This window comes from Protopterus annectens, chromosome 2.part1 (genome assembly GCF_019279795.1).
Source record: "Protopterus annectens isolate FY-2018-M chromosome 2.part1, PAN1.0, whole genome shotgun sequence".
NCBI classification, from domain to species: Eukaryota; Metazoa; Chordata; order Ceratodontiformes; family Protopteridae; genus Protopterus; species Protopterus annectens.
Genome location: NC_056729.1, coordinates 1,076,899,477 through 1,076,917,110, shown reverse-complemented (window position 1 = coordinate 1,076,917,110; position 17,634 = coordinate 1,076,899,477). Strand labels below are relative to the sequence as shown.

Here is a 17,634-nt window from a genome sequence, read left to right as displayed (position 1 = left end):
AGCTTAGTGTAAATAATATAAAAAGGAATCATGCTCATTTAAACACACCACATTAATATGTCAGTGTAAATACATCATATTCTATACTAGCAGTAAAAGGCAGGTAATTTATAAATGAACTATCTAAACATCATTTAGAGTTAGAAAAATCATGACTGTAAGTATTTACACTGTAATAGAGAAAGATATGTTACCTTGCTTTCTTTTAGGGTTGTTTCCTTTAGTTATAAAATGTCTGCTTAACTTGTATTTATATTGTTTCAAAGACTGACACGTGTAAAGCATGAATGCTTTCAAGGAACTTTTTTGCCTTACAGAGCAAATAGAAGACAATAATGTTTGTGTTTTTCATATGTCTTTTATCGTTTCTTCTTCTTCTTCTTGTCAGCAGTGCTCCATTCATTTTTTTCTAAGTGACGCTTAACCCCAAATTGGGAGAAACCCATTTCTTCCACATTATCCAAGGTTTTATTAGCTGAAAGATAAGAAACTGTTGCTTGCAGAGTGTCAAAAGTTTTAGGACCTTCAGTAAAAAATATTTTTATTCTTGCAGGGAACAGCAAGTGGACTTTAAGTTGTATTTTTTTAAATTCCTTTATCAGAGGGAGACATTCTTTTCTTGCAGTTATAACTCCAGCAGAATAATCATTATCAAATCTGATTATGTTGTCTTTGTATTTAACTGGAGAAGTTGACCATGCTGTTTTTAAAATAAGTTCCTTGTCCTGTGATGAAAAAACTTTACTATTATTGATCTCGGGTGATTATTTGATTTGATGGTTGATGAAGCAGCTCTTAAGGATCTGTGGGCTCTTTCAATTCCATAAGAAAGAGCTTCAGGCAATTTTAAAACTTCTGGTAACCAGGTAGTAAGGACAGTCACCATGTTATCTCCCTCTGTTTTCTCTGGTAGCCCATAGATGCGAAGGTTATTTTGTCTGGACCTGTTCTCTAGATCCTCTATTTTATTTTGTAATGAAGCATTTTGTTGTGATAAAAATGTAGCTGAAGATCTTGTTCTGAGAGTCTGCCCTCAGTATCATTTAAGGATCTCTCTATGTCAGCTATTTGAGACTTCTGTTGCATCATTATTTCTTGTAGTTGCTGTATTTGTTTTGTAGATCTCTCCTCAAAAGTGTCCAGTTTGGTATTCATTTTGTCAAATTTCACTGACAAGTCTTGTATAGCATTTAATAAAGACTGTATCTCCTTTTTCATTGTCTGGTCCTGTGTGGTATGCTTAGAAAAGCTCATTTTCAGTAGATTCAGATACCTTCCTTCTTGTTTTTGACAGGAAAAATAATGTTTAAAGCCAATTTTTTTGCACTGTAGACTTCTAGTGATATTAGTAGAAGTAATTCAACAAAATAGGTTTGTCTACAATATCTAGTTTTTAAAAATTCCTGTCAGAAATATCTTTTGAGTGCAGAGCTGAGAAAAGATGCTGCCAACCAGTCTACAGTGATGTGTTGATCATATTTTAAAGTTATCATCAATTAAGACACCAAGAAGCTTTATGTTGAAACTGTTTCAATTTAGGTATTATTTGGTGATGTAATATTGAAGGACTTTTTTCCTGACAGAAATTTGGGTAAAATAGCATTAATTTGTTTTTTAACATTTGAAGTAGATGGTGACAGACTTGATGCAGAGCATATGAGAGTGACACTGTCTGTGTATTGTACTATAAAGGCTTCTTTGGTAGCTTTGGGAAGATTATAAGTGAATATGTTGAATAGTAACGGGTCTAGAATAGATCCCTCAGATATGCCAACAGAGGCAGATAGAAAGGGAGAGATCTTATTTCCATTGTACTGCCTGGAGTCTGTTGGTGAGATAGCTGTAACCAGCTAAGGGATGAATGGGAGATCCCTAGGTAGAACAGGTCATGGAGCAGGCATTGCTGTGAAGCTGTGTGAAAAGCTTTTGGCACATCTAAGTAGAGGGAGGATACTAGGTTACTGGTGTATCAGATTTTTTGATTTTAATAAAACTGAGTAGAGCAATAGTGGTGCTGTGGTGAGGTCGGAAGCCATGTTGAGTGTTGGAGAGGAGATTGTTATTGTGAAGATGGAAAAGGAATTAGGAATGAATGCGTTTTTGTAACATTTTGGAAAGTGGGGGTAGAATGGCTATAGGTTGGTAAATGGCCTATGAAAGGTTCTCTTAGAAGATAATGGTTAATGTCACAGATCGTCATGTCTACTGGGAAGGAGATTCCACACATCCCACTTTTTTCCATGTGAGAATAGTACCAGCCTATTAGCTCTCATACGATATGTCTGTCCATGTAGTAATGTTCAACTAAATCCCAGTCATGGAGTATGAGCTCCACTGTGATGCAGAGTGTGGTAGTGTGCAATATCACAGGCACTGCCTTCTGAAATGGCCATTAGCACAATAAATGCTACTCCTACAATCTTATCATGACTGATACACCTGTTCACATAGAAATGATTGTATAAAGATAAGCTAACAACTGTTGCTCATCCCATATATTTTATGCATTCCTTAATCACACAGCCATGTTTGATTTTATCATTTACATAAGTGGTGACTCTCACTGCAGCCATGGTGGTGCACTGGTGGCGTTGTTGCCTCACAGCAAGAGGTTCTCCCATTCGATTCTCGGCTGGAGTGCGGGGAGTGCCTTCTGTGTGGGGTCTGCATGTCCTCCCTGCGGTTGGGTGGGCGTTCAAAAGACATGTGTAAATAGGCGTGCCTTCGCTGAAGGATGAACGTCGAGCTGTCACCTAGGTGTTCGTGAAAATCTACTGCCAATCATTAGCAGACCGGAGTTCCGCTGTGGCGACCCCTAACCGGGAAAAGTCGAAAGACAACAACAACATAAGTGGTGGCTCTCATTAAATGTTGACACTCTTTACATGTCATTATGCAATCATTTACATGGAGTGTAACATGTTTTCCCCCACTAGAAGCTTCACTTTACATGCCTCTGAAATCTCCCCTCACTGCACAACACTTCTCACCACACTGTTTTAAATAACACCGTGTGCTCTTTGTTTCTGAATATTCCTAATGGCATCAATTATACGTACAAACCAAAATGAATGGCTACTTATTAAGGTGAATTTTATTTCAGAACTTAGTTGAGTATGTCTTGTATATCATCAAAACTTTAAGAAAAAAAGTTATGTAAAGTCACTAATTTTATGTGGATGTACTTTCAGCTCTCCTAACCATTTAACACTAAAACATATGTCAATCAGCTGACACTGTTCTTGGGGCATAATGCAGTATTCTGACTTACTCCAAACTCATTAATACCAAGCATATTACAAATAATGTGATATTTGCTACATTAACCTACTGTTAAACTACAGTTGGAAGGTATCAGAAAACATCAAGGCACTTTTATTAACTGTTTGTATTTAACTTTATTATAGATTCCGTTATATATGACATTTATGTGCAGACAAAACATGGAATGCTTGAAGAGATAAAGAGAGGTTTAAGTGAAATTGCATTTCCTTTCTCATTGAATACCCCTGATGAATTCAAGGCAAATATCTCCTCTCTGGAAATTACTACAGGTAATTCTGCAAATAATTTCTGCAAATATAATCGCCACATATTAAAAGACATATTTGGCACCATGCTAATCTGATTAGTTGGGCCATTTATTTAGTCACTGAATTTCATTTATTTTTTTCCCATTTTATTACATATGAGATATATTTTGTGTTCACTGACCGTTGCTGTGTTCCATTTTTTACAAGAATATACAAAGATATTTGCATTGCTTCTGAAAAGCTGGTCTATTACAACCTACTGTGTTAACGCAGTCCTAAGACTGCTGGGTGAAATTTAAAATAAGAATCCCCCCATCAAAATGAGCCATTTTAAATCTGAATAAAATGGAGCTTATCACTTTTTTTCATCCATTTAGTTAGTTCCATGTCATGTGACCTGTGTTTATTCTTTTTAAGTTAACCTGTTAAATGTGAGGTAACCGTACAACAGTACTCTTGATGTGTATTAATTAGTGATGTGTTGGACGTTTAAGCCTTGATACTGAGTCCTTAAACTATTACAAACTAAAAGAGATTCCTGAGAAACAGCATCAAACTGTGAAAGTCAGAGACACACATTAAAAGTTCCTGGGATACAGGAACACTCTGTGCAAGAATAAGGCTATTTGTGTTCCATTAGAGCATTGCTCTAATATTATGCCAGTATTTCAGTGTCCACAGACACTGAAATGCAAAATTGATCATTTCAGTGTTTGCAGACAAAGACATTAAAATGGTAAGAGCAAGCAATACATGAGGTGTGTCACAGCTTCTGTGACACACACCCTGTATTGCTAAAGTGCTGTATGGCACTTCTGCATCCTGCAAAAGCAGGAAATGTGTGAAAATTCATTCATAACGGGGGATAAATCCCCCAAAGTTAAAAAGCAGAAGCACAGCCTCACAAACACACAAAGTTGATCGAGAACATGTCATGCATTAGTATGAAACACACATAGAAGCCTGAAATCCCAATCAATGCCAGTATTTCACGAATACAGTCCCAAGTAGCTGTCAGAACACCACAATACACACCCATATAACCTAAAAATATAATAATAATATATACTTATTTTTGTAGTTGTCAGAACACCACAATGCACACCCATATAACCTAAAAATATAATAATAATATATACTTATTTTAATACCCTAAGGAATGTTTAAGTGTAGCTAAGTGGGTGTGTACGTTATGGCTGCTCCCTTAGCATAGCGTATACATCCCATAGGAGCTAAATGAAAATAGAAAACTGAAAATGTCATACCAAGATAGTGTAGTGGTTAGAGTTGTAGCTTTTTATGCAAGTGTTCATGGTTTGAGTTCCAAAAGCTCCAACTTATTTTCCCATGTAAAAGTAGTGTTAAAATTATTTTAGTAAACTTAAATTATGTAGCAAATATTTTTTTATCAACCAGGGTAGTGTAGCAGCTCCAAAAGTGAGATGTCATTGTAGAAAATATATGAATCTCCATATAAACACATGTGCCTCATACAGTATAGTCACACAAGAATTTAATGTAATGAAAGCACATAGGGGGATGTCATGGAAGGTAAACATAAAATTATAATGTGTATGTAAATATTATTTTATATTATACAATGACTGGCCATTAACATACAAAAACAAGTATGCTAACTGGCCAGGCCAATCAGAGTGCCCATTGTAAATCTGAGAGTATACTAATGGAAAAAGGGCTGGTTGCCCGGACTTTTGTCCATTTGTATATCTCCTGTTCTTTGGTTATTTGTTTCTGCAGAGATAGCAATGGAAAAACAAAGATCTCCATTGTTTTTTTTTTAACATATCTTGCTATATTTTATGAGTTGAAGAACTCGTATGACATAGTAAGATATAAAAAATTGCAACAGAGATCTTCATTTCAACAGAAAAAGGAAGCTCTCCGTTGCTTTTATAAATATCTCACTATGTTATATGAGTTCTTCAACTGGTATAACATACCAAGATATGTTAAAAGCAATGGAGATCTTCTTATCTCTGTTGCTACCACTGCACAACACTGATGTGCTGCGTAAGCATGGGAACACATCCCTTATGCATGCGCAGTACATCACAAATGCCTCAGGATACCGGAAAACCATGGAAGGGTGGACAATGACATTATTTAAAAAAGGTAAGTATTGTTTTTCTTAAGTAATCTCATTGCATAATAACAATAACCCAGAGCCGGGTGTGGGCAATGCTGGATTTACCCATAGTTGGCTTTGTTTGGTCACTCGGGCTTTACCCTCATGACCAAACCACACCAACCTTGGGTAAATCCAGCATTACCCACACCCAGCTGTGGGTTATTGCTTAAATATAACATTATAAGTATAATATGCTTAAACGTGCCTTAATCAGTCTATATCCATCAGACCTTGTTCTGCCCAGCAACAAAATAGTCAGCCCTGCCAAGTCCCAAACCCGGGATGCTGTCCTTTACAATCGCAGCAAAATGCCACTACCCCATGTGAGCTGTGAAGAAGCATATCCTGAATTCTGGTCATTTAACATTAATAATAATAAAAAAAAAAATGTTGAACCAATGACCCTGAGCACTACAGTCAGAGGAATGTACCACTACACCATCTCAGCTCTAGGAATTAAAGCTGCTTTTACAAACATATCATGCAATAGAGGCATACAACATTTGGGAGAAAGCTTTGTGGAACCTTTTGTGTGTTGTATATAGACATATACATGTGTGTGTGTGTGTATATATATATATATATATATATATATATATATATATATATATATATATATATATATATATATATATATATATATATATATATATATATACACACATATATATATATATATACACACACACACACACACATATATATATATATATATATATATATATATGTGTGTGTGTGTGTGTATGATGAAACATATAAAAAAGTATCGTCATTTTATATATATATATATATATATATATATATATATATATATATATATATACACACACACACACACTTACACACACATATATATATATATATATATATATATATATATATATATATGTATATATATATATATATATATATATATATATATATATATATATATATATTGATATAAAGCCTTGGATCATCGCCATGATTTACCAGACAAATAGAAATCCATTGTGGAACTGAACAAAAGTACGGTTCAAACATCTGGACATTCTTCATGCAATGAATCTGGACCAAGCCTGACAAAGTGGGGGGCAAAGGCCTGTAAATAGGGACATGTCCAAAATACGTCAGTAGATAAGTTGAGAAAGTTCATGTAGTAACAGTGTATGGAGAGGCCACAAAAGTTCCTCACCAAAAGGATAAAGGGTCTCAAAAATCTGTCTTATGCTGCCCGACTGAAAGAACTCCAGTTATATTCAGCTGCTTACCGCTTGCTCAGAGGTGACCTATGCCTGACATACAAGGCCATGTCAAACCCAGATTTGATGAACATGCTTCATCTCAAAAAATCTAGATCCCTCAGAGCCGCAAGGGCGGGAGACTTAAACCTCGACACGGTTATTAATAGGACGTGCTGGAGGGATAGATTCATCACCCAAAGACTCCCTATGCTGTGGAACAAAATCCCGGTTTATGTGAGGCAGAGCACCTCGCTGGCCTGGTTCAAGAGGAATCTTGACCAATGGATGGGAGATCGCAGATACACCCCAGGGGTTACCTCAGTGTCACTGCTCGACAGAGGCACAGCAAAATAATGGGCATAGTTTCTCCAAACTAAAGGGGTGGTGTAAGCCACAAAACTATGGGCTAGGCTTATAAATGCCCTCAGGCAGATAGCCTAGTATGAACCTATGAACCTATGAACCTATGTCCTAACATATATCGACTGAAATATCACAATTCTAGGACTCAATTGCTTCTCTTTAGTTACTGACTTCAATCCCTACATAATCAAATTGATGTGTCATGCCTACATAACAGTCATGGGGACCAGACCAAAGATATCGGCCAGACAACTGGACATCCTATGAATATGTTGACATAACACAACATTAGTAAAACTACACTGAGCTACCGAGCAATTGTGCAAACTACAATCAGACTGACATAACACTACCCTGGTCCAGCTCTGGGGCTGTACACATGCATTAGCAAATATAACAGACAGTAAAGGGATGTAACACTGGTGTGCAAGTGCATACCCCCAAACAAATGCACAACAGTCATTGCAACATACCAGTAAGCAAACTGAACACAACAGTATAATACTGTGTGAGCAACCACATACCGTTTGCCACTCACACATTACCCTTACATATAGTGCCCCAATTCACAGTGTACTATGAATCCTGAGGTGTTACAGGACATGTCACAGTCAGCCACTACAAGCATACAGACCTGATAGACCACCAGCAGCATGCAGAGTCAGATAGGTAAAGGATGTATGGCACTCACATCTGCTACTTTCCCTACCCAGCCCAACAAACATATACACACAACAGTGCTACACAATCTTGACAGTCTATTCACAATGGCCAGACATACATAACTGTCATATGTGCAGATTTCCACAGAATTACCAGGGTGTGGATGCATACCCTGGCCACCGCTGCATACCAAGACCAGGAGTCTGTCAGGTCATTGGCATAACTAGAGTGCAGTTGGTAATTAATGATATACCATACCTCTGCACCTCATAATGCAGGACATCTGGACAATGGATGGCATACTTGTGAGACAAGGGGCTGGAAAGAGGGACATATCACACATAATGGTGTTACAAACTGAAACAGTAGCTGGTGTTGCATGTGTTGCTGTCACATAACATCCCTGAAGAATATGATGTCTGGAACATCAATGGATGTCAACACTTACTGACTACAATCCTCACATTATCCTACCAACCCCACAAAAACAGGTGTTGTTCGAGGAACAGACCAAGCATAATAGGCAAACATCTAGCCAGTCTGTAGACAATATGCCAGTTGAGAGGTATGTCAGAGGCATATTACTGTCAGATGTCAAGTCACCAGTAAATGCATGTCCAGACAAACCCTGTCAATGTAGCAACCCTCCATATGTATAACAGCACTGATGACATACAATCTGTACCAAAATATGGAGCTTTGTTCCCCATGTTGTTGAGCTGTCTCCACATGTCCTGTCCTGTGAGGTGTTTCCACCTACTGTCTGTGAAACTATAGCCTCCACACCTCTGTAATATCCCCCACACAGGCAAGGAAAATGAGCAAGGCCCACATGAAGGACATCCCATATGTTGGAACTAGCAGCTGTGTCCAGACCCACAACACAATACTATGTGGGCACCTACATAGCTTTATGGCCTCAGCAATATCCAAAAGGACAACATCAACCCCCTCAAGGTAGACTGAATGCCTGTGGTGGACAGCAGCAATACACAAACTACAGACTTGGTCCCTATATTGGCTGTACAGGGCAAATCAGGAGCATGCACCAACTTGGCATCAAGCCAGCCTTTGTCTGATCAAGCATATAAGGTCACAGGTGGAGTACTGTAAGGCTAACTATGAGTACAAATTGGATACATCCACCAAGGCCAATCACAAGGCCATCTTCACATATGTCTGCAATCTCTAAGGCAACAAACCAACCCACCCTGTAATGCTGACCAGTCAGACCACATACACACACACAACATAGCTATAACCAACCTGCTGCAAATAGGTTTAGGGCAACCATCACCCCCTGGTTCAGCATCATTAGAGGTGGATATGCACAGCACCCACACCCCTCCCCTCATTACCAGTGAGCAGGTACATATTGCCTACTGAAAGGCAACAAACATAAGTATCCATAGGACCTGATAACATCCCTGTCTGCATCCTGCATGAAATCAGACATGTTCTCCCAGCTACATTACACACTGTAGTCACACCAAGCATTGGCACCATCCACACGGAAGATGGTCAATGTCATCCCTCTACACAGACATGAATAAGGAGTACAGGATAATGAAATCAACTAGCCCTCATTGGAGGGAATATAACACTTCAGGACTAGCAGTGCAATGCAAGCAGATACAGTGCAGATACATTACAGGGGTATGGTGTTGTTGTGAGTGGTGGATACTGGTATTCAATGTAGCTGTGCAGGCTCTGTAGATACTATTGCCAAATGTATGAGGTTCTGTGATGTGTCTCCCTTTTTATGTCTTCCAGGGACAATGTTGCATCAGCAGATGTCAACTTTCTCAGCGGCTGAGACAAATATAATCACAAAAGTCATACTATAGAATCATGCCATTATGTTTCGCTGGAGCCAGCAATATCTGCAGGAGAGGACCAGCCTGTGGAATGACCTTGTTCACAGGGTAAATGATGTTGGTGTGCATGCAAGTACATGCATAGGTCCGGCATCGTGAAATTGACCTCATACACCATGCCTGGCAAAGGGCTGCTGCAGTTGCCAGGGACCGCACAGCCATAGGTGTGGGTCTGGCCATGCAGCCACACTGACACCAACAGGGGAGCTCCTCGGGTACCTTGGGGCACCCATCCCAGTACAACAACAGAGTACAGACCCCCCCCCCCATATCGGCAGTGGATGGCACCCAGACAATGGACAAGTAGTGTACAGGTAAGGCCCCAGTGTAGATTACTAGACTAGTGTAGCAGGCATACATTGCAGTTGTGGATGGGGTTTTCTAATGCACAGACATGTACATCTATGGTGAAGGGCAGCAAATTGTGTAGTATTGGGGGTTGTACTGTAAATGTGCAGACATGCTGCATCCATCCTGTACCAATGCCGCATGAGGGTCTGCTGACAGTATTTCCCTCCTACAACTACCTAGGACCCTCCGGTCTGCATGTGGGATGGCAGCCTGCAGCTGGTGAGTATGCAATTTTTCTGTTGTGGTTTGCCAATACTCCAGGCATGTAAAGGCCATGCAATGTATCATGCACACAACTGTCACTCATAGCCATATTGCTTTATGTGCATGTTCACTTGTGTTGGATTTAACTACATTGCATCACAGTGGTCACCACAGGGGCCTAGCTGATGAAAATGTAACATCCCTGTATCATACCTCACAACCTATCAGTGCAAGACGTCTGGACAGACACCAACAAAATGGGGGGACAAACGGCCTAAGGTAGGGACATGTGTGAAACATTACTGTCATAAAGTGGATATAAACAGTGTACACAGCCCTGTTAAGATGCCAGTTGTTTTGTGATATATATTATAAATTGAGACCACAATATATCAGTCCGCACCTTTTTCAAACTGTAATGTGACCTATGACATGAACAATTCACCAAATATGAAGTATACAAACCTGACAATAAGCTGGAGGCATATGTGTGCACGCCCTTCAAATAATATGTTATTGCAGCAGCTTGTGATTTACTGACAGCATACAGTCTGCTTGGGTACTCACCTGCCATCAACTAAGGGCACTCTGAGTAACACCAAATAACAGTCTGCTGTCCAAGTGGGATAATCATGACATTTGCTCAGTTACCTGCAACAGCAATAGCCATGGCTTGCAAACAGCTTACAAAGCAGCAAAGGGATATCATATTTGAAAGGTAGCAGTCAAAAGTAGGGTACAATAATATTACCACAGCATTGCATACACAATGGAACACAGTGGAGACAGTTGTCAAAAGGTAGATTGAATATGGGACAGCAGTGCTGTTGAAAAGAATCTGACATCCCTCCAAAAAGACATGTCAAGACCTGGTCAGGGAGGCTTCTAGGGGACATACAGCAACACTGAGGGAGTTGCAGGTATCTCTTGCTAGTACTGGTGTTGTGTACTACCTGTGAGAACACTGTCCCATATTCTGCATATGTCTGACCCATGGGGTAGGGTCAGAATATGGAAGCATTTCCCCACGCCAGAAAACATCCAGGGGTGGATACAAATTGCAATATAGCACATCACATCTCCCAAAGGCATGTGTGAAAATGTGTTTTGGTGTAATTAGACTATGGATTGACCTCACAGCCACAATACCAAAAGGTATGCGTGGTGCACAAGCAACACCTCTCATAACCTGAAGACCAGCATCCCCATGGTGAATCACACTGGTGTCAGTAGCCCACTGTGGGGATCCCATTCCAAAGCCAGAACAGGGCCTGTAATCATGGTGGTGGGAATTCTGAACATTTCCAAATAACACCCACGTCTGCTCAAAATCCAGTGTGTCAGCCTTCAACATGACAAAGACCCTAAGCATAAATCCAAAGCTACCTAAGAATGGCTCCACCTAAACACACTCATGGTTATGGATTGGCCCAGCCAGAGCCTACACCTACACCAGACAGAAAAACACCAGTTTGACCTGACGAGGTCTGTGCACATGAGATGTCCTTGCAATCTGACAGAGTTGGGTGACCTTTGCATGGAAGAGTGGCCAAATAATGCCAAGTCAAGGTTTGCCATGCTGATAGACACCTTCACAAGAAGAGTGAATGCTGTAAGTCACTTACAAGGTTCTTCACCAAAGTATCATTTTAAGGTTGTGCACAATTATGCAATCACCATATAGTACATATTGCAGTCATTATATTTTACATATAACACGTGTTTGTTTATCGATTGGATTGAATTGCACAGGTCATATCTCACATGAATGGTGGGTAACATATTTGAATGCATTATTGCAGTCTCATCTTGTATACTACAAGAACATGGCATGTTAACAGGGTTGTGTACACTTATCATATCCACTGTAAGCTTAGAAGGTTGGTGGTGTAACAGGAACTGCGTGACCATACATTCACTGCTGATTTGGATGTCTGACATTCAAATGTATGTCATTAATCAGTGAGTCACTCCTCAGATCATCCCACTTATGTATCAGGGAAACACAGGGGTTAAGAGAAATAGAGCAACATATGAGCCAGACTTCTACACACCCTGCGAGGATCTGTACAGTTGTGAGGTATGTGCTGTAGTACTTCCCACTGTGCTATACAGATGAACAGATGAACAGCAATGATGTGCACATGGGTGCAGTCTGTGCTGGGGAATGGCCATCACATACTAACACTAATCATGAATCCCAGAGTTCTATATTGTTAGATACATGTAGTAAAACTGGCTGCAATGCATGATGTTGAGGGCCATGTGTCATGCATGTCACCATTTGGGTAATATGTGGTCTGCGTAACAGATTTGTGCCACCTAACCTGTAACTAAGTGTGTGTGTGTGTGTGTGTGTGTGTGTGTGTGTGTGTGTGTGTGTGTGTGTGTACCAGCCAACAATGTCAAAGTGCAGGTATTAATGTACATATGTTGTCTTCCCCTCACAGATGGCAATGGGGTTTGGGGTCCCTCCCCCTTTTGGAAACTGATGTCATTATCTCTGCAGACTCTGACAATGATGATAGGAATAGTGAGGTACAGTTGGGGTTGTCAGGGGCAAAATCTGTGCCATTGGTTGGCATCCCACTCTTGTCCACACCATCCCTGCACACAGTGATAATGCTCACACATACCCCATCACCAGTGGCCACAAATGATGAACAGTTGGCAGGTGGTGGCATTGAACAGGCTAGTGTGATGCCTATGGCAGGTGTGAGTGTAGACACTGGCTAAAGCCAGAGTGCAGACGAGGTCCCACACAGGCGGATGGACAGGAGTGCTTGCAGGAGGAATGCTGCTCATTAGGCCACTGTTGCAAGTGCCACAGAAGGAGTTACCAGACCCATGTTCCTGGCTGTCATGGATGCACAGGCACATAGTGAATGCCACAGCACACAAATACTACAGACCCTGGGAATTATTGCCCCATTAGCCTGACAAGTCTGATATGCAAAGCTATGGAATGCATCATCATTGACCTAATAAACAAGGATATAGGGAATGTCCAAACTCTGGATCCCACACAGTTTGGTTTCATGAAGGATAGATCATGCCTGCTCAACCTGGTCAACTTCTTTGATTCACTCACCAGAGCTGTGGATGAAGCAAGGTGGTTCATACAGCCTACCTTGATCTGGCCATTGATACCATTCTCCATGCAGGAATCATAGAAAAACTCACTAAGTAGGCATCAACCCCTGTATCACTAGGTGGGTTGCAAACTGGTCCACAGATAGAATCCACAGTGTGAAAGTAGCTGACTCCAAGTCAGACTGCCGACCAGTCATGGGTAGAGTCCCACAGGGTTCGGTCCTGGGTCCTCTCCTGTTTGGTATCTACTTCTCTGAAATCCAGGCCAACACAATAGGACTCTGGTTGAAATGTTCACAGACGATTGCAAGTTGGGAGCTATTATTAACTCCCCAAGTGATGTTGACATCCTGCAGAAAGGCCTCACTGAGACTAACGACTGGCGTCAGAACCATGGCCTTAAGCTCAATGTCAGAAAATGTGTCGTCATCCCCTTTGGGAAAAACTCAGTTCCCATAAATTACCACATCAAGGGTAGTCCACTGAACACAAGAAGGTGTTATAAGAGATCTGGGAATACAGGTTGAGAGCAACATCTCTTTTGACCACCACATTGCCACTGTGGTCAGAAAGTTATTCTATGTGGCAGATCTCATTACTAAGGGTTTTTCATCCAGGAAGAAAGAGGTCATTGTCTCCATGTACTCTTCCCTCATTACGCCAATCATTGAGTACAATGCCCCATTTGGCATATACTTCATTATACAGCTGTAACAAATGAAGAGGCCAAAAAAGTACTTCACAAAGATGATCCTAGGCCTTAAACAGTTGTCCTATATGGACAGACTGAAACAACTCCAACTATTCTCTGTCTCATATTACCTACTTAGAGGCAATCTCTGCTTGACTTACGAAGCCATGTCTGACCAAGCTCTGTTACAAATGCTACATCTAAAGAAATCCCAATCCTCCTGTATCACATGCTCCAGAAACCTCAACCTCATTACCATAATTAACAGAACATGCTGGAGGGACAGGTTCATAACCCAAAGACTGCCCATGTTATGGAATAGACTTCCCATACATAACAGGGCACCTCACTGGCCTTCTTCAAGAGAAATCCTGATGAATGAATGAGAAATAGAAAATTCACCCCGTGGATCACTCCAGTGTCTCTACTCAACAGAGGCACTGAGAACTAATGTCAGGTGACACTAAGCCAGGGTAATCCTTTGGGGTAGGCTGTAAAGGCTCCAGAGTATATGATTCTCACACACAAAAAATAGTTGCCAGTATTGAGATTAGAACTCCTGCCTATCTAGTTATTTCTGCTATAGTGTTACACAGCTATCAGACATGCCATGGAGAGTATACAGTTTCACTTACTCCAAAGGTACTTCTAAGGTGAATTATACAACAGGACTTGTTAATTAGGATGAGGGGAAGTGTAAAAGGTAGTACACAACTCAAAATGGTATAACTCACACAGTATATGATTCTCTCTGTCACACACACACAAACACACACACACACACACACACACACACACACACACACACACACACACACACACACACACACACACTTGCCAGTATTGAGATTAGAATCCCTGCCTATGTAGTTATTTGTACTACAGTGCTATGTAGTTACCACATGAATGATGCTGCAGTACTATCAACAAATGATTGACTAACATTAGCTTACATATTGTTTGTCATTTTCAGGGGATCCAGTCTCAGTCTGCTTATGATAGCATGATTGACAGACCTCAATGCCGTGCCAGGGATGGCCTGCATCTGTCACCCCTGGGTTTCCAGGTACAGACTAAGTCTCTTGCCGCCCCTAAAGTGCCTTTTTAGGCAGTGTTCCAAATCACATTATCACCGTAACCACTAGACATGAATGCAATCTGAGGGTCATGCTGCTCAACAGTAGACATCTAACTCTCAAGATGCAGTCATTAAAAGCACTTCTCAAAATGGAGAACATTGACAGTTGTGCTGTAACGGAGACCTGGTTTACAGTAGCAGACAGCAGCTCTGTGCTAACAGGCTATGACACATTCCACAGCTGTCAGCCCCAAAACATCGACCACAGCTTCAGCGGTGGGGGTGTCTTCATATTCATAAGAGATACACACACCTCCAGACTAGCATCCCGGCATATGCATCTGGGATACTTCAGGTACAACTGACTTTGCATAATAGTATAATCCAGGTCATAGCCTGCTATGGGTCCACATCAATGTCCCTAGACTGTCAATCCACATTCCTCAACACCATGGTGTCTATCAAGGTACAACCCAACACTGACATAGTAGGAGACTTTAACTACTCCTCCATCAACTGGGAAAAGTAGTCAAGCACCAATATACTGGCCCAATGCTTCCTAAAATTCATCAGTTCCAATGCTCTGGACTGGCTCATACTGACCCCCAGTAGAGGATGGAATAACCTTGACCTGTGCTGTTTACTTACATATGGGACCATTGCTCTACAACAGTAGTCAATCCCTACCTGGTCAGATCCAAACATGATGTAATCACCATGGCAATCCACATCTCACCCACACCCCCCACAAAGGTAACCACCTTGAAAAACCTCTCCAAACCTAACTTTGGAGTCATAAAAATAGGGGAGGATGACTTCACTGCACCCATGCCAATGGAAAATAGCTGCATGACTGTCATCTCATACACAAATGCACTGTACAAACATGTACATGAATGCATGGTACTAGCCATAGCCAACAGAACCAAGACGCTGTCCTCCAAACACTGGAAGCTAATGTGATGGTCCCCTGCCATTACTAAAGTGTACAACAGAAGGAAGTCACTGTTGCAGAAAAAGGTGGACTCCCAAGACTGGTAAACCCCCTTATTACCCTCAACAACAACTTGGGATCCCTCATGGAATCATCTGCAGCCAGCTATGAAGCCAGAATTGCAGCAGATACTGACAACAATCACAAAAGCCTTTAATAGTTATACCAACAACCTCCACAGCAATACCCACAAGTGCCGTGAGTTACTGCACAATGCTAACTCCTGTCCTGAGCCAACATATAGGCAACAGTCTTACCAACACATTCAGTGCCAGCTTTACCCCTCACTCCCCCTCCGAAAAGGGAACAATCACAATGGCAAATGAATGCCAGGCACCCAGCATTACTGCAGCCCAGGTTAGACCTGCATTATCCACAGCAAGAATACAGCTTCCATGGGACCCAAACATATCCGTGGATGTGTTCTACACAATGTACAAAGAGACAAGTCACTACATCTGTGTGCCCTGTTCAGTCACAGCCTCACCTCAGGCTTTGTCCCTCTAATATGACACACTGTTACAGTCATCCCTCTCCATAAAGGGGTAGCAACTACAGACCCTGGGGATTATGGGCCCATTAGCTTGATGAGTCTACTGTGTACAGGTATGGACTGCATCATCAAGGACCTGATTGACAAAAATATAGATAATCTCCTAACTCTGAACCCCACAGAGTTTGGCTTTGTGAATGGCAGATCATACCTGCTCAACCTGGTTGACTTCTTTGAGTGAGTCACCAGGGTTGCGTATGATGGTAAGGCACTGCATACAACCTACCTCAATCTGACCAAGGCTTTTGATACCATTCCTCAGTCAGTAATTATTGATAAACCCAACAAATGAGGTGTCAACCCCTATATCAGTAGGTGGGTTGCAAACTGGTTCACAGAACACGCAGTGTGACAGTGGCAAACTTCAAGTCAGACTGGCAAGCCCCACATGGATCAGTACTGGGTAGTCTTCTGTCCAGCATCTACTTCTCAGGAGTCCACCCAACACAGAGGAACTCTGGCTGACCAAGGTCACAGAGGACTGCAAGCTGGGAGCCATCATTAACTCCACAAGTGATGTAGACATCCTACAGAAAAGCCTCACTGAGACCAATGAGTGGTGTGGAAACCATGGCCAGAAGCTTAACACCACAAAATGCATCATCATCCCCTTTGGTAAAGCACTCAGTTCTCATTAAGTATCACATTGATGGGAGCCCAATGAACGCTGTAGGTGTTATAAGAGATCTGGGGACACAAGTTGACAACAATTTCTCCTTCATCCACCACATTGCCGCTGTGCTCAGGAAGTCCTTCTATGTGCCACATTGCATTACCAAGGGTTTTTCATCCAGGAAGACAGAGGTAATCATCTCTGTCTACTCTTCCCTAATTAGACCACTCATCAAGTATTATGGCCCAT

The 17,634-nt window shown here is 41.2% G+C and overlaps 1 protein-coding gene across 2 annotated transcripts in view; it reads left to right on the top strand.

The window, feature by feature from the left end:
• LOC122794328 overlaps nt 1–17,634 on the top strand; it is a 1,793,522-nt gene that overhangs the window by 661,719 nt on the left and 1,114,169 nt on the right. For both annotated transcript variants that reach the window (XM_044062632.1, XM_044062631.1), the window contains exon 8: nt 3,408–3,554. In XM_044062632.1, the coding sequence (XP_043918567.1) occupies nt 3,408–3,554 (147 nt within the window). The remainder of the gene's footprint in view (nt 1–3,407; nt 3,555–17,634) is intronic.